General features: G+C 37.8%; 1 protein-coding gene across 1 annotated transcript in view; it reads right to left on the bottom strand.

Annotated features, from left to right (window-relative positions):
- MUSK (muscle associated receptor tyrosine kinase) overlaps window positions 1-22,292 on the bottom strand; it is a 97,247-nt gene that overhangs the window by 57,558 nt on the left and 17,397 nt on the right. Inside the window, exons 3-6 of the mRNA XM_055579308.1 lie at window positions 21,905-22,056; window positions 16,574-16,701; window positions 15,033-15,174; window positions 5,183-5,212 (exon numbers count right to left, since the gene is read on the bottom strand). Coding sequence (XP_055435283.1) covers window positions 5,183-5,212; window positions 15,033-15,174; window positions 16,574-16,701; window positions 21,905-22,056 — 452 coding nt within the window. The remainder of the gene's footprint in view (window positions 1-5,182; window positions 5,213-15,032; window positions 15,175-16,573; window positions 16,702-21,904; window positions 22,057-22,292) is intronic.

Genomic DNA, 22,292 nt, shown 5'->3' with positions numbered 1-22,292 from the left:
GTAAGACGTGTTTACCAAGGAAATCAGGCAAGAGCCACACGAAGTCAACTTGTTTTGATTTCAGTCCTAGATGTAACGAGAGCAGCTATTAAGAATATTTTTGTTAAAATGGTCCTGAAAAATATATTACAAGTTTAACTGTAAGTGAAGAAAAAAGTTGAATTTCGGCTCCGATTCCCTTTTTTCATTCTTAAAATATTTTCTGGTTTTAATGGGAGGAGATGCTAAACTGCTTAATGATGAGGACAGAAGCCTTTTTTAGTTTACCCTTTCCAAACGTTTTTATGTGGGAATAAATTTAGATTTACAGAAGAGTTGTCAAGGAAGTGAAAGAAAGTCTGCAGGTACTCTTCACGCAGTTTCCTCAACTGTTAACATCTCACATAGTGTGTGCATACTCAGTCGTGTCTGACTCTTCGCGACCCCATAGACTGTAGCCAACCAGGCTCTTCTGTCCATGAAATTTTCCAGGCTAGAATTCTGGAGTGGAGTGCCATTTCCTACTCTAGAAGATCTTCCCAACCCAGGGAGTGAACCCAAATCTCTTGCATCTCCTGCATTGGCAGGCAGGTTCTTTGCCACTGGCACCACCTGGGAAGCCCCATTAACACCTTACATAACCACAGAATGTATCAAAATCTTAGCTTACTTTTAAATAACATGGTGACCTAATCTTATGAAAAGGAAGATACCTGAGCTCTGACAGCAGGCAAAGAAGCTGAAGTTTAATAAGAACCAGAATTTTCAAAACGTTTATTTATTTATTAGCTAGCCAGAAATTTTAAATGGGAAAAGAAACAGTAGTTATAACTTTAATCTTAAGTGACACCATAATATCCTGGTTGTCTCAAGTGGCTCGGTTTGGGAACATTTTGGTAGGCTTTGAAATGGAATTCTGGATACCCCAATAGGACCATAGAACCTCCAAACTGTAGGTTCCCACACCAATGAGATGGTAGATATAGACTCATTTTAAAATTATGTCCAACAAAAGATGACAGAGAATATCAACTCAAATAGCTTGTGAGTCAAACTGTAGCTTGTTCTGGTTTTCATAGCACCTCTGGTAGGTACTAACCAAACTCTCTAGACCATCTTCGACTTCCTAGTTAGGAGTCGGTGTCAGCCTGTGCTTGCATGATAAATCTGCATTTTTCCCTCTCTCACTAATGCGTGGTCTGTAGCGTGAGCTGCTGTTCATCAATCAAAGCCCTGTTGGACCTCATCTCTCAAAGCTTTCCCTCACCTCTCACTCTCTCCACTGTCCTACGTGTATATCTTGCCCAAACTTCTATTTTTGCAAATATATTGAACTCTAATTATTGTAATTCTTTGCTTGCATGCCTGTCTTTCTCACTAAATTTGGACACTTTTCAAGAAATGAACCATGTCTTATTTATCTCTGTATCCTTGGGCTGTGTGTTTAGTCGCTCAGTTGTGTCTAACTCTTTGTGACCCCATGGACTGCAGCCTGCCAGGCTACTCTGTCCATGAGGATTCTCCAGACAAGAATACTGGAGTGGGTTTCTGTGCCATCCTCCACCAGAGGATCTTCCCAACCCAGGGATCGAACCGAGGTCTCCTGCTTTACAGGCAGATTCTTTACAAGCTGAGCTACCAGGGAAGCCCAAGAATACTGGAGTGGGTAGCCTATCCTTTCTCCAGGGTATCTTGCCAATCCAGGAATCGAACTGGGGTCTCCTGCATTGCAGGCAGATTCTTTACCAGCTGAGCTACCAGGGAAGCCCCTGTATCCTTGGATTTCCCTCTTTTCGTGGAATATAGTAAGCGCTCAACAAATGAATAAATTTGAAGCTGTCCTAATATTTGTCATGCAAATTCTGAATAAGCTTACTTTCTCCTTGAATTGTTAAGCTTTCATCTGGAATAAAGACATTCCAGGTATAAATTCTTAAACCAATGTTTCTTGAAGTGTGGTTCATAGACTACCTATGTGAGGATCATCTGGGAGGTTGTTAAAAGGCCTTAACAGAGACCCATCAGGTCTGAGTCTCTGGGGAATGCAACCTAGAGCTGTGTCTTTTAAGAAAATCTGTGGTTGCTTCTCATGTGCACTGATGCTTGAAAACCACTACCTTCAAGAGTTCCATCAGTCCATCAACTTAGTTATTTCCATCTCTTTCCATAGAGGGTTTTGAAGTGAGTGTAATCAATGATGTGATAGTAAATTAAATAACAACACGTTCATCTCAAGAAAAGGAGACCTCTTGCTGGTTTAGTGGAACAAATATTATGACCAAGCTTCAAATTGGATTCTGAAAAACATGCAAGGTAGGGCAAAAAATAAAGTATACAGTTCTCACTACAGGAAGGAGAGCAAAAGGCCAGTTTCTCAAGAGAGACCATTTATTTTCTCCCCAGGCAGAAAAAAAAATTTAAAGCAGTTTCTTACTTAAGATGTTTTTCAGAACAGTGAGTGATCGAATGATCAATATTTTCAAGAAGGTTTTTGGCAAACAGCGATTTCTGTAGTGAGCAAAATATGATGTAAGCTTGGGATATTGCACTAAGCCTGCCTTGACTTTCATGTTGTTACACTGTTTGGGTAGGGGACATGCTGATTCTATATAGCCTCTTTCCAGTTTGCTGGTAAAGGCATATCTTCATATAGCACCTTAGATAAGCATCATTATGTCACTTGTCACAATAGGGCTAAACCAAAGTTATTAATCTCTAACAAGTATCAAGAATGCAGGGACAAAGCATTGCTGATTGAGAGTAGATTTACATTCTTTGGAAGCAAGAGAAGCAGTTGGTAATGTTGACATTCTATTTCTGAAACTTGAGAAGACTAACCAGCAATATTCTCTGGATAGAAGTCGTCCAGCTTCATAACAATGTAAACAACAGACAACAATACCAATAGCAGTATTTATCAAAGAGCTGGTAGACACATACAGTATCTACATGGTATCCCAGCTCCTTTTAAGAACCCTATGCTCCAAGTCATATTGCACCCATTTCACAAAGAGGAAATAGACTCAAAGAGGTGACATAAATTACCCAACCTCACATAACTAGTAAGTGGCAGAGTCAGAATTAACACTCTGGTCTATCTGATGCTAAAGCATGTCAGTGCTCCAGAATTCTCATCTGTGTAACATAAACATAAAGAAAGAAAAGACTCAAGAATGGGGTTATGAAAGATGTCCTGGTTTAGGGGGTAAGCCATCCTTGTTCTTGGCTAACTTGGGCAAAGTAATCATTTTTCTGGTCTCAAGTTTCATTAACTGAAAATTAGGGGATTGAGCTGTAACTTCTAGGGCCCCTTTCAGGTTTTACCGTGTTTGGTTACTCTTCTAATAAAACCAAAGTTAATAAAACATCAACTCTATTTTAAATAAAAATTTAGTTTTTGCAACTGAACTTGATTGCTTCTACCTCAAAGATGAAGACGGCATGTGAAATAAAGAGCTGTAAATGTCTTCCCAAGTGCTTAAGTCATTGCTTTTGTTGTACTAAAGTTTCATTAGTCCTAGAACTACATTGATGACCATTATGTGAGTGATCACTCTGTGCCAAGCACTCTTGTAAGAGCTTTAAATGTAGTATTTGGGTTAATCCTTTTGCAACTTATGGGGTAGGACATAGTGTTTACCTTATTTTATGGGTAGGGTACCTGAGGTACTATGAAAGGAAGTAACCTACCTGAAGTTACACAAGTGGTAAATGCTGGAGCCAGGATATGAACTTTAGCACCTGCTCTAGACTCTGGAGTCCAGACAGTTTTCTACAATCTAGAGCCCATGTTATTAGCCAGTATACTAAGTTCCTTAACTTTTCAATTTCATTTCAAACAATATACTGTCAACATTATATCAATTCTATTATCTTAAACAGCTGAAGATAAATCTTTGAAGCACGTTTTTTCTTCAGAGCAATTGAAGAGAATCTAACTGTTCTTGACCTGGAAGAAACACAAGCTGGAATCAAGATTGCCGGGAGACATATCAACAACCTCAGATATGCAGATGGCACCACCCTTATGGCAGAAAGTGAAGAGGAACTAAAAAGCCTCTTGATGAAAGTGAAAGTGGAGAGTGAAAAAGTTGGCTTAAAGCTCAACATTCAGAACTCGAAGATCATGGCATCTGGTCCCATCACTTCATGGGAAATCGATGGGGAAACAGTGGAAACAGTGTCAGACTTTATTCTTTTGGGCTCCAGAATCACTGCAGATGGTGACTGCAGCCATGAAATTAAAAGACGCTTACTCCTTGGAAGCAAAGTTATGACCAACCTAGATAGCATATTGAAAAGCAGAGACATTACTTTGCCAACAAAGGTCCGTCTAGTCAAGGCTATGGTTTTTCCTGTGGTCATGTGTGGATGTGAGAGTTGGACTATGAAGAAGGCTGAGTGCCGAAGAATTGATGCTTTTGAAGTGTGGTGTTGGAGAAGACTCTTGAGAGTCCCTTGGACTGCAAGGAGATCCAACCAGTCCATTCTGAAGGAGATCAGCCCTGGGATTTCTTTGGAAGGAATGATGCTGAAGCTGAAGCTCCAGTACTTTGGCCACCTCATGTGAAGAGTTGACTCACTGGAAAAGACTCTGATGCTGGGAGGGATTGGGGGCAGGAGGAGAAGGGGATGACAGAGGATGAGATGGCTGGATGGCATCACTGACTCGATGGACGTGAGTCTGAGTGAACTCCGAGAGTTGGTGATGGACAGGGAGGCCTGGCGTGCTGCAATTCATGGGGTCGCAAAGAGTCGGACATGACTGAGCGACTGAACTGAACTGACTGATTATATGTTTAGTGCATAATCATACAACTTTTTTATCCTTAGAGAACATTACTGACAACTCTTCAAATAAAGGACCGGGTTACCATTGTTTTCTTGAAAGCACTACAGAACTTTTCAGATGAGAATGCAGCATAATCTCCCCTAAAGTGGAAATCAATGGGTCAAACCCTTTTCTAGAGCATGCACCCTATTAATCATGCAGATTTAATTTTCCCTATGATAGCCCCCAGGAATATCAAAGGTTTATGCCTCTATCTTTTCTTTGGTTTTTAAATACACAGTGTAATCACGGCAGCAAATCAAACCCGTTAGTGGCATCAAACAGATAGAACTGATGCCAGGAGCAGGGTCACTGCAAAATCTATTAAAACTGCAATCGCTGAGAGCACAGCACACACTGGGGGTTAAATACCTCTCTCTGTGGCATTTGTCATATTAAGAGCTGCAGTATAAACAAAGGAAAAAGGCAATCAGATGTGTGTAAACATTACATGTTCACTTCCACTTTTCTAGATGCAGTAAGAAAATCTGATCTCTGGCAAAGAAAATGGACAGAAGTCTAACATTTCTGAAAACAGTCCTGATCTTTTAGATCTCTTGACATTTGCCTCGGGGTCATCCTATATAGATATGTATTTGTTTGGTCTTTTAGAATTCTACTTATTTTATATACTATGTATATCTGTAAAAAATCAACAACAGAAGCTTCCCACAGAGCAAGTTATTCCTAAGGATATATGGTGAAGCTTTTCAGACTGCAGAGAAAGAGACAGACAGCAGCAATAAGGCACCCTGACCAGTGTTGGGAACTCTTGCTTGGGAGCCAATTAAATTTGCCAGGTGGCTCACCTTTCCTTCTTACTCCCCAAAATGCCTCTCCCAGGTGTGGAGACATGGGTCTATTTTTGAGGCCTCCTGCAAACAAGGAGTTGTTTAAACATTAGAGGAGCCTACAATAACCCTCGACCCAGACGGGTTCTGTTCTCTTCTAGATCTGCTTCTAGGGCTCTCATCTGCAGCTTTGTACTGGTGCCAAGTACCCTCTTCCCACTGGTGGTCACTGACTGAGAACCCTTGGTTTTAGCCTCTCTTCTGCCCAATCTTTTCCTTAATGGCTTAAAGCTCCAAGGGAAAACGAGGTAGTAATAGAAAATGCCATCGCCAGGGAGCCCAATCCATTCCAATATCCATCTATTTTAACTGGGATCTCAAGTCTTCTACACTTATCCAGTTTCTACACACAAAGCTTGATTTGTCTGAATGTTACATTCACAGAATGCATAAGATCAGTGCTCATCTCCAAATATGTAAATCATTTCATAATAATTAAATTTGAAAGATATAAGGGAAGTCTAAGGGAAATATGTAAGAATGTGAGGAAAATATAAGAAAATTAGCTATTTGTAATTTTTTAAATAGATCTTTCCTAATGATTAAAAAAAATCTCAAAACAATAATCATTCTGTCTATAAAAAGACTAATATTATCATCTTAAACAAATTTAATTTCTGTGATGCTTATGAAACATATGTTTTAAAGGAAGAGTATCCCTCAGGTCAAAATCAGGAAGTAAAATAAGACTGGTACTTCAGAGGTCATTCGTAGCCTCCCTTGGTGGCAGCCTCTCCTTGATAACTCCAGCTCTATCACTCAAATCATCATACCTCAAGGTGGTATCGCTCTGCCACTGAGTACTCAGGAGTACTGAGTGCTCTGGAGTACTTGAGAGTACTGAGTACTTAGGAGTACTCAGGGGAAAACTGTTTTAGTTAAAGACACGTAGGACAAATGATATGAATCATTCTTTGGATGCTCACATGCCTAAGATAGAACATGAAGTAGGTTGGAAAGGGAGACAAGGCTGTCTCTTGACTTACAAGGTAATTCTTTCTATAGGGCCCTGAGAAGTTACTTTGTCCATTTTCAATCAAATAAAACTAATGCAGTAAGAATCTTTGTTCAGAGGTGGCAAGTGGGGGTGAGGCTACATGGAATTATGCTGCTGAAAAAGATATTTTTACCTCTGTGAGGAACTAATTAAAAGAAGTGATCTCAACAGAAGCAATATTTGAAGTTAAATATAAAGAAATCTTTCTGGGAAATATGATTGATTTATCTTTGTTCTATAATTGTATATTCATTCTCATATTTGGAGACAGCTAAGGAACCTTCTTAGCTAAAGGGCAGAAGCCACAAATGAGGTAGGATTGCCTTTAAGCTGGGTAAGACAAATCCCAATTCCTGATATATTGAAATGCATGATAAAGAAACAAGAAATTAGCCAATGCTTGTAAGAAACCAATGGCTGGGAATTCACTCCAAATATGGTAAAATATTTTAAAATGAGCACTTAGCAAATGGAACTTTCTATGAAACATGATATGTTTCATATTTCTCTGGCCCTCATCTATCCTGCCATGAGGCCTGTCCTAAAGCCCGTTGTCACAGAGGTACCTGAGAGAGGGGTTAACGTTTCCAGGGGAAGAGCCTCCATGGTTGTGAGGTTGACATCTCTTTTCTGCCTTCCAGGTTAATATGGGATCTGGGAAACCAAAGACTTCCCTACCAAGGGCAAGTCAACATACCTATATAGTTCTCAGCCAGAAGTACTTCACTTTTCTATGGAAACTTACCTTTATTTTACCTATGAATCAATAACACCTAACCAAGTGTAGAAGATGTTCATTGAGAAATCAGAACCCAAATGGGATCCTCCAAGCCACTATAGAATCATACATTTTAGGTTTCTGCTCATAAGTAAGAAAGAAGAGTCAAACGAGAAGAGAATTCACTGCAGCCTCCACTCTCTGAAACTTTTCACTTCCATCTAATTGGCTCCCTTACTTTCTCAACTTACTGTCTTTATGGATTAATTCCTTCCCTAAGGAAATGGCAGTTTCCATGTTCTGTTTATTATGACCCCACCCTGAACATTCTTTGGTTCAGTACCCCAGTGTAGTGAATATCTAATCAATATAGGAATCAATTGCCTTTGACAAAACTTTTTCCATCCCTGAATTTGTTCTAAAGCAGAGTGGAGCAACAGAACTACAAAAATAGTATATCAAACCAATGAACAGAAAGGTTGATGTCACTTGATTAAAATAGTATATTTGGAAGAAGTAATTTTTTCCAAAGTATAAATACAAGCTTTCATTCTTTGTAGTTATAAAGGTCTCTGTATAAAAGTTCAGAAAGTCTAAAGCTATAGAAAGTGTATGATGGAAGGTAACCACCCCTCATGTAATTCTGTATGCAGAGACGATGACAGTTAACAATCTGCTACTTCTACTCCAATGTATGAAAGTGAAAGTCGCTCAGTAGTGTCTGACTCTTTGCAACCCCAGGGACTATACAGTCCATGGAGTTCTTCAGGCCAGAATACTGGAGTGGGTAGCCGTTCCCTTCTCCAGGGAATCTTCCCAACCCTGGGATCGAACTCGGGTTTCCCACATTGCAGGCAGATTCTTTACCAGCTGAGCCACCAGGGAAGCCCAATGTATAATATATACCATACTGTTCTTTGACTTACTTTTTTTACTTATGAGCACATTAATATTTCTAATGGGTTAATATTTCTAAAGAAATAAGATAGTGCCTTGTATATGGTCGCAAAGAGTCAGACACGACTGAACAACTTTCATTTTCTTTTTCACTGTACACGGTAAGCACTATATAAATATTAATTGTTATAAAGACAGCTGATAATTATATCATGCTTTCTGTGTGCCAGTAATAATTCATGTAGTCACTACAACAATGTAAGAGGTAGGTGCTATTTTTACCCCTGTTTTAGAGATGAGGAAACTGAAATTCAGAGATAGGAAACATACCCAAATTACATATATGGTGGATAGTTATAGAAGTTACTGCTGCTGCTGCTGCATCACTTTAGTCGTGTCTGACTCTGTGCGACCCCATAGACGGCAGCTCACTAGGCTCCTCTGTCCCTGGGATTCTCCAGGCAAGAACCCTGGAGTGGGTTGCCATTTCCTTCTCCATTGCATGAAAGTGAAAAGTGAAAGTGAAGTCACTCAGTCATGTCCGACTCCTAGCGACCCCATGGACTGCAGCCTACCAGGCTCCTCTGTCCATGGGATTTTCCAGGCAAGAGTACTGGAGTGGAGTGCCATTGCCTTCTCCGATAGAAGTTACTACTTATAGATTGATCTCATCCTTTTTAATGGTCCACACGAACTTCATCACATAATGTTAGCCTCTTATTGATGCAAATTTAAATTATATTTAAAAATTTACTGTTATAAACAATTTTGTGATAATCTTACTTTGGGTAATATACCATTATCCATCCACTGAATTTTAACTTTATATTTTTCACTTGTTAAAATTATATTTAATTCTTTATCAAACTTGCCTTTCTTCTTCCTAATGTATTTTTCTTTTTTGTTGTTCCTCCTTTTGTGTGTTTTGTTTTAACATATTCATTTGAGAGTATTTGTTATATTGTGTTGTTAATTGGATTTCCTGGGGCTTAAATCTCTTTACATATTGTGTTAGCTACCTCTCACTCAAGGCAGGTTGTTTCCTGTGGATGTGATAATTTTGCATTGTGAATGCATCCTCAGTATGGCTTAATCTAAACCCTAACCTGTGTAAAGTGTTTTGTTTTTCAGCTTTTTTGTTGTTAAATTTTTGACCTGAGACTAATTTTTTCCTTTAAATTATAGTTTATTTACAATATTGTATTAGTTTAAGGTGTACAGCAAAGTGATTCAGTTATTTTTTTCCAGGTTATATTCCATTATAAGTTAAAGATATTGAATGTGATTCGCCTATGCAATACAGTGAATCCTGTTGCTTATCTATTTTATGTAGTTTGTTAATCCCATACTCCTAATTTGTCCCTCCTTCCCTCCTTCTCCCCCTTTTTTTAACAATAAATTTGTTTTCTGTGTCAGTGAATCTGTTTCTGTTTGTATGTAGATTCATTTGTATTATATTTTAGATTTCACATATAGTGCTTATCTTCCTCTGTCTGACTTAACCTCACTAAGTATAATATTCTCTAGATCCATGTTACTGCAAATGACAATTATTTCATTCTTTTTTTATAGTCAGGTAATATTCCAGTATGTATACACCACATTTTCTTAAGCCGATTATTTGTTTATGGGCACTTGGGTTGCTTCCATGTCTTGGCTATAGTAAACAGTGCTGCTATGAATGTTGGGGTGCATCTTTTCACACTGGGGTTTTCATTTTTTCTGGATACATGCCCTGGAGTGGGATTGCTGGATCATATAATAGTTCTATTTTTAGTTTTTTTAAGGAAACTCCATACTCTTTCTCCATAGTAGCTGCACCAGTTTACATTTCCCTCAACAGCATAGTAGGGTTCACTTTTCTCCACACCTGCTCTAGACTTAATTATTTGTGGACATTCTGATAATAGACATTCTGACCAGTGTGAGGTGGTACCTCATTGTGGTTTTGATTTGTATTTCTATATTAATTAGCAATGCTAAGCATCTTTTCATGTGCCTGTTGGCCATCTCTATGTTTTCTTTGGAAGACCTAAGACTAGTTTTTATGTTAATTTCTCTAGCTGGGGATTTCTAAACTGGCTGTGCTGGCAGCATGAATTCAAAATCAAGTATAATTGAGATATAGTCCTGAGTATTGGATATTCATTCATAAGAAAACTTCTTTTTTCTTCTTATGGAGAGATAGACAAGCCTCTGTATTGCCTTTCTTTGCTGATGGGTAGAGTATTGCTGGCTTACCTTTTCACTTCTATGGTTCTCAGCTTTATACAAGGTATCAATGCCAGCTTCCACTTCACAGGGGCAGAAGACTTTGACTTCTGTCCCTTTAAGAGTCTTAAAAACTGACCTTACACATTAAAGAAACGGGCACCTGTCTTATTACATGGAGGACAAGGTCCAACTGCCCCATGATCTTACTGCTCTGCTTTTCAAATTTCTATTCATTTCTGACTTCAGAAAATTTACGTTGTTTCCTTACGAGTTATACAACTAAGCTGGCATTTCTGAATGTCTGTAGTAGGAAGATTTTCATGTTATCTTGTCTATCATGTTGCTGGAATTCTGTGTTGGATCCCAGGTGTGTATTTAGTACATAAAGATTCCGTGAGTCATCATTTCAAGCATTCTCTCACAATATTCTCAACTTTCTTGCCCTCTTTTCTTTCCTGGCAAAGCTCCAATGCTTATATCTTGCCTTTGGATTTGGCTTTCTTTCTGACTTATACTGCTGGGCAACCCTGCAGGAAAAACCTAGAATGAAGCAAATTGCTGCCAGTCCGTATTCCTAGTCCTGTTCTCTGCTGAAACCTGCATGTTGCTCAGCAAGCTTAGTTTTCCTGTGACTCATCTCCCCCATTACCCACAGCTATTTAAAAACCTCCTCATCCCTCTGCCCCCCTTTATAGGAGTATTTTCAGAAGATAATCTTACTTCCTACTTCCTACAGGAAACAGAACCCATCAGAACAGAGCTTTCTCAAATTCCATCTACCCAATTTATGAACTCATTTATACCGGAATATACCCACTTTCTCCTTTCTCCCTATTACAAGGAATAACGTTTCTTTTTCCTATCTAAGCACAATAATCATGTAATTTACCATTGAAGCCAAGATATTTTTGAAAGTAAAAGAGGGACTCTATTAATAATTATTCTAGGATGACAGGTGTAAACCAGAACAGGGTAAACTGGGTCATGTGGTCACCCCCATAAAAAGTTTGTTGCCGAATTCATCTCTTTTCCCTTCTCCAGTACCACAGCCCCTTGAAAATTCAGCCTCTTTCCTGTATATTCAGATTTTTCTTTTCTCTGGGTTCCTTCTCATTAATATTTTAACACTGCCAATTTTTAAAAAAACATTTCAATCTTTTTTAAAAGAGAAATTATGCAAAACCACACTACCTGTGTGCCAACGAGGCCTCCAACTACTGCTCACTTTTTGGACTCATCTCTTTTCTCTGCCAAATTTATTGGGAAAAAATAAATCTACGTCTACGATCTCTCTTCTTCAACTCCCATTCTCCTTTATTCACAGAATTTTGGCTTCTTCCCCCATCCCCATTCTGATCCTAATCTTGACTATGTCACACATGATTCTCCTGTTATTTAGCAGAACAGACTGTACTTGGCATTACTCCATTACTTAGGTGACTCTATCTGTGCAGCCTTGAGTGAGTTAGTTACCCTGTGTGTTCCTCGGTTTCCTAAAACGGTACAATGATAGGCCCTTCCTCACTGACTATTAGTGAAAATTAAATAAAATAATCCCTGTAAAGCATTTAGTGTTTTAAAATGTTAGACATCGCATTGTTCATCCTTTTAGAAAGATATCCATGTTTGGTCATGGTTAAACTGGATTGTTCCATCAGTAATTTTGCATGTCACTCTTTGAACCTGTTAAGGCAAGGCAGAAAGATGGAATCTTTTTTAATAAGATAGGATAGCAAAGAGCCTGTTTGGTTTTGATTTATTTGACTGCTCTTGGTCTTAGTTGCTGCATGTGCAATCTAGTTCCCTGACCAGGGATCAAACCCAGGCCCTTGCATGGGGAGCACAGAGTCTTAACTTCTGAACCACCAGAGAAGTCCCCTAAAATATCTTTACATTGCCATTCCAGTGACCCAGCAGCCTGAGGATGGGAATCTAGAGAGGGAACTTCACTTCCGTGTCCAAGGGTATTTCTTTCACCTTTATTATGGCTGCTAAAGTTTAGTGAACACACTGTACCAAATCTATATAAACTGGCAAGGTTAACCTCATTAGATGCTCATGACAGCAGACAAACCCTGTCTTTTCCTGGCATACCTTTTTGCCATAAATGTAGCCCAACATCAAATAGCTCTTACAGGGCTCTTGTTCTGATTTGCTTCAACTGATTTGCAGCGTTACTGATGCAATATGTAACAAATGATCATCTCTCCTGAGTGACCCTGCTTCATCTTCAGCTCTCATGGTTGTCAAGACAGCAGGCATTTGCAGGCATATTGGGATTCTTCCAGTGACTTCTTAGTTGCCTTTTTACCTGCTCTGAGTTGTTGGTTTAATTGACCCTTCTTTTAAATAGGTCGTGTCTGTGTTATGTCTTGTGGACATGCCTCAACTATTTCTTTTATTTTTTTTTTAATTTTATTTTATTTTTAAACTTTACATAACTGTATTAGTTTTGCCAAATATCAAAATGAATTCTTTAAGTGGAAGCCAACCTCACAGAAAATGGCAACCCACTCCAGTACTTTTGCCTGGAAAATCCCATGGATGGAGGAGCGTGGTAGGCTACATACAGTCCATGGGGTCACAAAGAGTCGGACACGACTAAGCGACTTCACTCACTCATTCAACCTCACAGAGCTTCAAGAGTCCAAACACATTTGCTGCAATATTTATGTTCTAATAGTAATAATTTTAGTTGATGCTATTTTCTAAATGCATAGTATATACCAGCAGTTGTGCTAAGCATGTCACATGTTTCCATGTATATTGACTGCTTTAATAGGGACTAGAATGAAGTAGAAATAGACATGTGTGCTAAAATGAGCTTATTACATCCTGGTAAAGTACCTTTAAATGATATTATGAGCTTTCAGTACTAGCAACTGGAATAAAATGTCTTGCATGTATTAATTGTTAACACAATGAACATGACTGTTTAAATGTTAGGAAGGAGAGCGTTCAGTTTTAATGATAGGCATGATACAAAAGTAGATGGCAAGGCAAGACTAAGCTGTGTAATTGAACTCCAACTAATGAAATTTGTGATAATTTTCTCTAGGCTGAAAGTAAAGCAAATTATTCCATTATCTGTGAAGACAGTAACCTAAACAATCAATGTTTTATGTCATGAATCAGAGGGCTCATATTTCATGCCTTGAAGAGAAAAATCTTCATGATATTGTTTATAAATGGCTAGCATTTGTTCTGTATCCCTCCACACATAATCCAAGGAGACACTGAATCCAGGCAGACATTCATTGTGTCTGAAAGTGTGACCAAATGTGTTTGTATGTTTATTTAATTTTCACTCAGTGAGTTACATCAGGTGGTGGTTGCATCTGAGCTTTAAATAGCATTGATCATTTATAAGATATTAAATTCTAGCAGCTGTGCTAAAAATATATCTTTTTTATGTCTGACAACCACAGTTTCCTCCAAGTTCATTCTTTTCCATGAACAGTTAATAGAAATAAGATCATTAAAGCTGTGAGAATAGCTAGCTAGGCAATAAAGATAATCTTACAGGAGCTAATAGAAAACTGTGATTGAGAAGGAAGAAATGTAGGAAGGGGTCAATTTTGGCTTAAGAGAATAAGCTAGGGGAAACTGAAACCTTTCCCAATTGAAATATAATTTGTGTCAATGTGTGATAATCACTTTATTGATCAGATAACAGTAAAGCAGAAAAGGAAGTGATAATTCTTATAGTCAACATTTGTTGAATGTTTATAAAGGGCCAGACACTGTGCTAAGTACTACCAGTACCTTATCTCACTGAATATTCACAATAAACCCCACTTTGCAGATACGAAAATTGAGAACCAGAGAGGTTAATTCTAAGGCTTAAAACAGGAAAAGGTGGAAAAAGTTTTGCATTCCGTTTCTTCACCTAGTATAAGCATGCTGAAAGTTTCTCTTTTTAAGCAAAATTGATATAATTTCAGGTCAAGAGGGAGCTAATGACCAAATGGATAGAATCCCTAGCTCAATCTGGATTCTGATTTCTCAGTGAAGATCTTTCACAATCAGCTGTTGAATTAATTGACTTCAAGGAACATTTTAAAAAGTGTAAAATATCTTGACAGTATAACTCATAGAAGTAGGACCATTTGGAGTTATACATTTTGAGTCAGTATTTTATTTTTCTTAACCTTTGTGACAGAATACAGTCTGGAAGGACATTTTTCTTTTGATACATTTTTAAGACACATCTTTTATGCTGATAAAGATGAGTATCTTCAAATTGGTAAACAAGGGAGAGTTGTCCAAGCCAGGAAGATATTCTAAAACGGTATCCTGTTGTATTAGTACTATAGTCTGTTTCAGTCAATTGATGGACTATAGATGGAATATGACCTATTAAACAAAGGAAATTTTTTCCCCTTCTTTCAATTTTTGAGTGTTGACTTGATGGCCTAATATCTGGCCTAATAACTGAGGGCACTAAGCTCCCTACTGCCTGTTTTGCAAGATGAAGTACAACCTGTACAGTAGAGCGTGAGGCCTTCTGCTAACACCGTCATGAGAAGAAACACAGCTCCTTACCCTCCACTTCCAGCTTCACCAGTTTGGAATATGCCGTCCCAAGGCTGTTTTTTGCCACACATCGATAATGTCCTGCATCTTCCTTTTGTACATTATGAATCCTTAAGCTCCCAGATTCAAGAACCGCAGTCCGGGAATTTTCCTGCCAGAGATTGGTACGTGAATTTTCCATGAACATGAGTCTGTCAAGGATACATTTGCTATTTTTCATCAGGACATCATTTTCACTCATCAGAAATATTATTTTAACATTTATTTGACATTTATTATGAATAACATAATAATAAATTAGATAGTATAAGATTCCCTTATAAAAATAAATTTTAATAACAATATCATAAGATACAGTTATTTTTATTTTCTTTCAATGCATGAGGACCCCAAGCCTTATTGGATGTCCTAAATCAACAAGCCTTATTTTATAATTTGATATCTAAAAATATCACACCTAAATTTGTTTGATTAAAAGCATTGCTCTTAACAAGCGTACTTACTGCCTATGTGGGATCCTTTTAAAAGTTGGAAAACTCTACAGAAAATACAAAGACTGGCCTTTATAATTAAAATATTACATCTATATTCTCTTTGGGGGTCTAAATTCAGTAGTATATATAGAGCCACTCCTTTTAGTGTAGAAAACATAACAAAAGGAAAGCCAGAAAATTATATAGATTATCATAAAAATGAAAATTATTTGTTTTATTTTAAATAAAACAAAGCTAATTGATACTATGTTGTATTTCAGTGAATTGATAGAGATCAACACCTATGTATCCCCCCATGGAATACTCTGAGTATAGTTATATGAAAAACATATTGTCTGTGACCTCACTGAGTTCATAGTAGATTATGCAAGGATGGAAAGAGACAATGATGATGCAGAATAGTAATTTATCAATAAATGTAGATATAACATACAAAAGCAGTACAAAATAAGGATGTGAATAATGTATTTCAAGTTTGACTACTGTATATGATTGAGGTCATTGTCAAGGTCACCAGTCTTGAGTCTTGATGCTCTAACTTCACTCCAGAATATTCTCCTTCCTCTTCTTCCAAATCTCATTTCTTTCTCTCTCCTTCTAGAAGCTATTTATCAGGTCTAAAACTTGAACCTTAGTTCCTTTTTTTTAAAAAAATCTCCTGCGTCTCAAAGATTCAATGTTAAAAAAAATAAATGATTCAAATACCAACCAACTGACCAACCAACAAAGAAGACTCTAGCTTAGCTTTGCTCTGCTTCTTTTATCATCCTTAACACTACTGGTACCTATCTCTTTTCTCTCCTACTCAGCCCCAACTGGAATGCCTTATAATTTGCATATATATATATATATATATATATATATATATATAGTTTTGGTTGCAATATTGTACATGGAAAATATTTAGATTTGGTTAAAATATTTAGGTTTGGTTAAAATGTTGTACATGGAAAATATTTTATACTAGAAGTTTGTAAGTGTGTGATTGCATGTGCAAAGGATTGTTGTATTCGAAAATATGTTGTGTATACATGCTTTAACATAACCCTCACTTACCCTGAGAGCACTGTGCCCCTTGACCCATGACACTGAGGGTTTGGGGTTGCCCATTGTAGCACATGGTAGAACTGCCTTTAATCCTTCTGTTATTTTTACATTTATGGGAGGACGAGTTATTTTAGGTTCTAAAGGAAAATAAAGGAAAAAATTAAAAAGGCAATTTGGATTTACTAAACTTGGAATTTATAACTTTATGCTTAATTCTTAATATCTATTAAAAATATTCTTAGATGTATTATAATACAGAACCCACCAAGTGCTGAGCCATGTTTTTAGTGGATATCAAGCAGAAATAATTTTTTTAAATTTAGATTACCTCTATTTTATCTTACTTGGAAAAAAATCAATTTGTAAACATATTAGGAGTATGAAATTATCATAATGATCTGCACTTTTAAAAATAGTTAATAAAAAGTTAATTAAAATAAGCTGTTGCTATAACAACTCACATTAATTCATAGCAATAGACATAAAAACGTATGAAAATAAAGGTTTGATATGTTTACATTTGTATACAATTCTGAGTTATGACCTACTGCCCCTTTAGTTTCCATCTTAATATGACCATTAAATTGATGATTAAAAATTAGATACATTTGTCCTCTAGAAAATAAATCAGATATTACTGTATTTATAATCAGAAATTCTGTAATACAATTCAGAGTAACTCTACTCTGCAAAGCAAACTTGTATATACTGTAAAACACTCCTAAATTAATTTTTTCAGAAGAAATAGTTTATGTCAGTTAATTTTTAGTCCCCAATACTGAGCTTTCAGAGGAAGAACTTATTAAATCTAATGTATAGAAGAATTGACAAGTTCACGATGCCAGTTATTTTACTATGTGAAACATTCATAAAATAGTGAAAACTAGATTTATTTCCTTAGGGATTTTATGTTACAGATAACAAAGAGAGAACTATCAAATAGAGTCTGTCTAGCAGGACAGACTCCTGAGAAATGGATGCATTTTACTTCTTTCAGGTCATGTGCCATAATCACTGTGTTTCTTTGACGTAGAAGAGTAGGAAATAAGGATTTTTTTCCTCTTCTACTTCAACTGTGTCTGTGTGTTTGTGTGTATGTTGAGTGTTGAGGGGACATGGTTTGGTTGGATTTTTAATCTAGTTGTTTATTGCCATTTACAGGTGGTATGATCCTGTACTCTGGCAAAAGTACAAGACAAGCTGAAGATGACACCACCCTTATGGCAGAAAGTGAAGAGGAACTCAAAAGCCTCTTGATGAAAGTGAAAGTAGAGAGTGAAAAAGTTGGCTTAAAGCTCAACATTCAGAAAACGAAGATCATGGCATCTGGTCCCATCACTTCATGGAAAATAGATGGGGAAACAGTGGAAACAGTGTCAGACTTTATTTTTTGGGGCTCCAAAATCACTGAAGATGCTGACTGCAGCCATGAAATTAAAAGACACTTACTCCTTGGAAGGAAAGTTATGACCAACCTAGATAGCACATTGAAAAGCAGAGACATTACTTTGCCAACAAAGGTTCATCTAGTCAAGGCTATGGTTTTTCCTGTGGTCATGTATGGATGTGAGAGTTGGACTGTGAAGAAGGCTGAGCACCGAAGAATTGATGCTTTTGAACTGTGGTGTTGGAGAAGACTCTTGAGAGTCCCTTGGACTGCAAGGAGATCCAGCCAGTCCATTCTGAAGATCAGCCCTGGTATTTCTTTGGAAGGAATGATGCTAAAGCTGAATCTCCAGTACTTTGGCCACCTCATACGAAGAGTTGACTCATTGGAAAAGACTCTGATGTTGGGAGGGATTGGGGGCAGGAGGAGAAGGGGACGACAAAAGATGAGATGGCTGAATGGCATCATTGACTCGATGGACGTGAGTCTGAGTGAACTCTGGGAGTTGGTGATGGACAGGGAGGCCTGGCGTGCTGCAATTCATGGGGTCGCAAAGAGTCGGACACGACTGAGCAACTGAACTGAACTGAACTGAACTGAAGACAATATCATCTTTGTCACTTTGCCTGCTATGTAAAGCATACAATGCTCCTTCTTATCAATGACAATGAATGTGTACATTTAGATAATGACTAGGCACCTTGATTGTGGGTAGAGTTGTCATACAGCTACTGATCAAAGCTTAGCTTGGGAGTTGATATGCCTGTGGTATAATCAAAGACAGTATTATTTATTCCTTTCATTGGGCTCCCTGAACTGATCCCTATGGCAGACCTGAGTCACAGATAATGTCTTAGGCAGAAAACCTTTGTTTAAAGCAAATAACTACTATCTTCCTCAGTGAAAAAGTTATCTTTGCCATCTGTTGATGAGAGGTCAGGAGAGCCTTTGTGAGAATTGATGATGAAGTAAACTAGAAATGAATTGAGTACTGATGTGGAGTGATGGATTCCCCACTCTAAGGGAGCATGATTCAGGTGGAGCCATGAGCATTGACTAATCAGAACTGGTTATCTGTTGAAGTTGGATGCTGGAGGTGTCCTGCTATGCCAAAATTGAGCCTTTAGTTGTTGGACCATAAAGAATCTAGGGGCAGGAGCCCCTAAAGAGGTCCTAGGTAGTAGGAGTAGCAATGGGGTAGGGACCTTGAGGGTCTCAGGAAACAGCTCTTAGCAAGCAGTGCAGAAGCATTCCAAAATGACAACTGGGATGGCCACACCAGCGTGTACCCACACTAGGCGAGCCTTCCCAAAGAGAAAGTGGAGAAAGAAGAGGAGAGAAGAAGAAAAGGGGGTTTGGGATGGAACCTAAATCAAGAACATTTAGTGCCAGAATGAGTACGAACAATATGCAGAGGAAAAGTAGTACCACAAAGCAGTGAAGTCCTTAAACATGCTCTTTCTGGGGAATCACACTTTCATTCATCAGCAAAATAGACCCTTCTTCCTTACTTGGTGTTCTTACTGCCCCACATGCTGAGAGAAAGCCTATTTGTAGGTACATCCTGACCTACTTACTCTCAGAATCTCCAGATCAGCTTTTCCCATGATGTCCTCGCTACTTACCTATTACAGTTAATCTCGGACATCATTTCTAGGTGTGATGAACATAAAAGATTAACAGCCCTCTGAGAAAGGCCATGAACATGAAGGAAAAGAACCAAAATAAAATCTAAACTTAGCATGAAGAAAACAGAAGCAAAGCAGGGGAAAAGAATGGTTTTAAAAAATGTATAAATAGTATCCTTAGATAAGTGAATACTGCACCATGCAACACATAGAGTTGGCTATGAAAAACAGAGCAATCAGGGAAGAAAGAACACCTGGAAATTAAAAATATGGGTTTTTAGGTCAAAGTATTTAAAGATAACAGAATAGCAGCATGATTATATTGAAGACCAAATACATGAAATAGAAGGAGAAGTCAAGTAAATCTCCTATAACATAGAATATCAAGATAGAAAATATGAGGATAAACTTGGAGTTCTAAAAAACTGAAAAAAGAAACCTAATATTGGTTGATTAAAAGTTTAAGAAAGATCAAATGAAGAGGAAGAAAATAGATAAAAAGTGTAGCTCACTTGGGGAAAAAAAGAAACTTTGGTTTTTAGAGCAAAATGGCTCACCTAAGACTAAGTAGAAATAACAAAAGAAAACACAAGCCTGTTGTATCCTTGTCAGTTTGAAACATTAAGAATTCAATAAATAGAAAAATCCAAAAAAAATTAGGATAAACATCAGATTTATGTGTAAATAAATAAGAGAAAGATTTCTTATCTTCAACCTAAAATGTCATATGGCAATGAATAATTTTCTATTAAAACCCAAAGGAAAACCTTTTAAAACTCCCATCTGTACTGAGACAAATTATTTACTCAAGATTGGGGGCAAAATAAAGACTTTCAGCCATGCAAACATTCATAAAATACATCTCATGTGTTCACATTGAAAAGAAGCAGCAAGTGACTTGCTCCAGCAAAACAATAATAACAAAACTGAAAGATAAAAGATGAAAGAAATAGTGATGAAAATCAACAATAAAAAGTCACGATAAAGGTCACAGGCAGAACTGGATTCCACCATCCTTTGTATGGTGCTAATATGCATATTTCTGTGATTTTTCCCATCAATAGTGTGATGTCAGGGAGGAGAAAATAAAGGTTATGTCATTATAAGGTTGAGAGTTGACAAGCAGCAGGTGTTGGGGCACAAGGGTTCATGAGATTTGAGGATGCTAGTAAGGTCCGCATGATGATGTCACACCAGGTAGGAGAGCGAAGTGAAGAGAGAACTGAATGAAGTGTCCATTGGGGGGTCAATGAAACAGAGAGCAGAGAGGACTTAAGAGCAGAAGCATGGTCATGATGGTGATGGTTTGGAGTGGGAAGAAGGGCACGAGGGAGCTGGACTCTGTTCTTAGCTGAGAAAGAGACTGATAAAGTTTGTCCCTTCTGTTTGGAGGCAAGTCCTGAGTGTGAGAAACCATTTCCCTCATCAGACAGAGCTGGAAATAGAAATGTCCATGTTCAGGATGTGACCTAATGGGGTTTAATATTTGAAATACAGTCTATTTCTTGGGGTACCAAGATCATAGATTGGATAGACTGAAAAAGAGTTAAGGTTAACATCACAGGACTTGTGAAGGTCAAGGGACTATAGGATGAAGTGAATAGTGGTTCTGTTTCATGGCTGTTAAAATCCCTTAGGATAATGGAAGGAGTAGGAGTGGATAGAAAGATAGTAAACCTGGAATCAAAATCTTTGAGAAATATGGGAGAGGACCTCAAAGTGAGTAGATGATGAATAGAGTTAGAGAGATTGGTCAAAATGGTATAAACCTTCATGAAAGGAAAGGTTATGCACAGGAATACAAAATATAATGGCTTAAAAGCAGCAATGAACCCTCAGTACCTGCTACTCTTGTTGACTTGAAGTGGGTAAGAAATAAACAGCCTCCCTTTAAACAGAAAAGTCATTCAAGTTTAAAAAGTCACTCAAGAAAATAAAGTTTGAAATAAGGCAAAAGGGTAGAATAAGTGTCTGTAAAGAAGTTAGAGATTAAAGGGGTGTCTGGTTGTAATGAAACAGCTTTAAATTAAAGGTACAGGGTAAAGATTTTAAAGAGGAGTTCCTGGTGAAAGATTTCATGGTGGTGCAAATAAAGAGTCATAAAAAAGGCTAGAAAATGGGAGAAGGCCAAAAACGATGAGGCTTGCCTGTAGGGTGGTGGGTGATGGCAGGAATAAAAGGTGTGGAACTGTCTCAAGGCTGTAATTTAACTTGAATTTGTCTGGCTGCCCAGCCTCCAGATATGCAAGAGGCTCTGTTTACTCTCTGCTTCAAAGTGTACCAAGTCAGCTTAGAAATCAATGGATGGTTCTCTTTCCCACTCACTCATCTTCACTTGTAGAGCTCCACAGCTCTCGGCAGCTCCTCCCACACCATTGTTGGCAATGCAGCAGTAAATGCCATCGTCACTGTCTTCCACGCTCAGGATGGTGAGGAGCTGACCATTCTCCCGAATGCTGTACCGGGTATCAAAGAGCCTGTGGGTCACAGACAATTATGGCAGGTTAGGGCCCCATCGGTGATTTTTTTTTTTACTATGATTATATGATCCAGCAGATGATTTACCAGTGGATGAAGCAGATTAAAGGGAAGAGGAAACTTGAGTAAGTTCTGAATAAAAGAATAAGCTTATTTGGGAGTAGAAAGCTAACATTTTCTAATCTTTCCTAGACTGCAGTAATCAAAGCAGTGCTGAGTCCTTCAAAAATAATTT

This window comes from Bubalus kerabau, chromosome 4, assembly GCF_029407905.1.
Source record: "Bubalus kerabau isolate K-KA32 ecotype Philippines breed swamp buffalo chromosome 4, PCC_UOA_SB_1v2, whole genome shotgun sequence".
Classification (NCBI taxonomy): Eukaryota; Metazoa; Chordata; class Mammalia; order Artiodactyla; family Bovidae; genus Bubalus; species Bubalus kerabau.
Note: the sequence above shows the minus strand (reverse complement) of the source record. Positions and strands in the feature narration are given on the sequence as shown.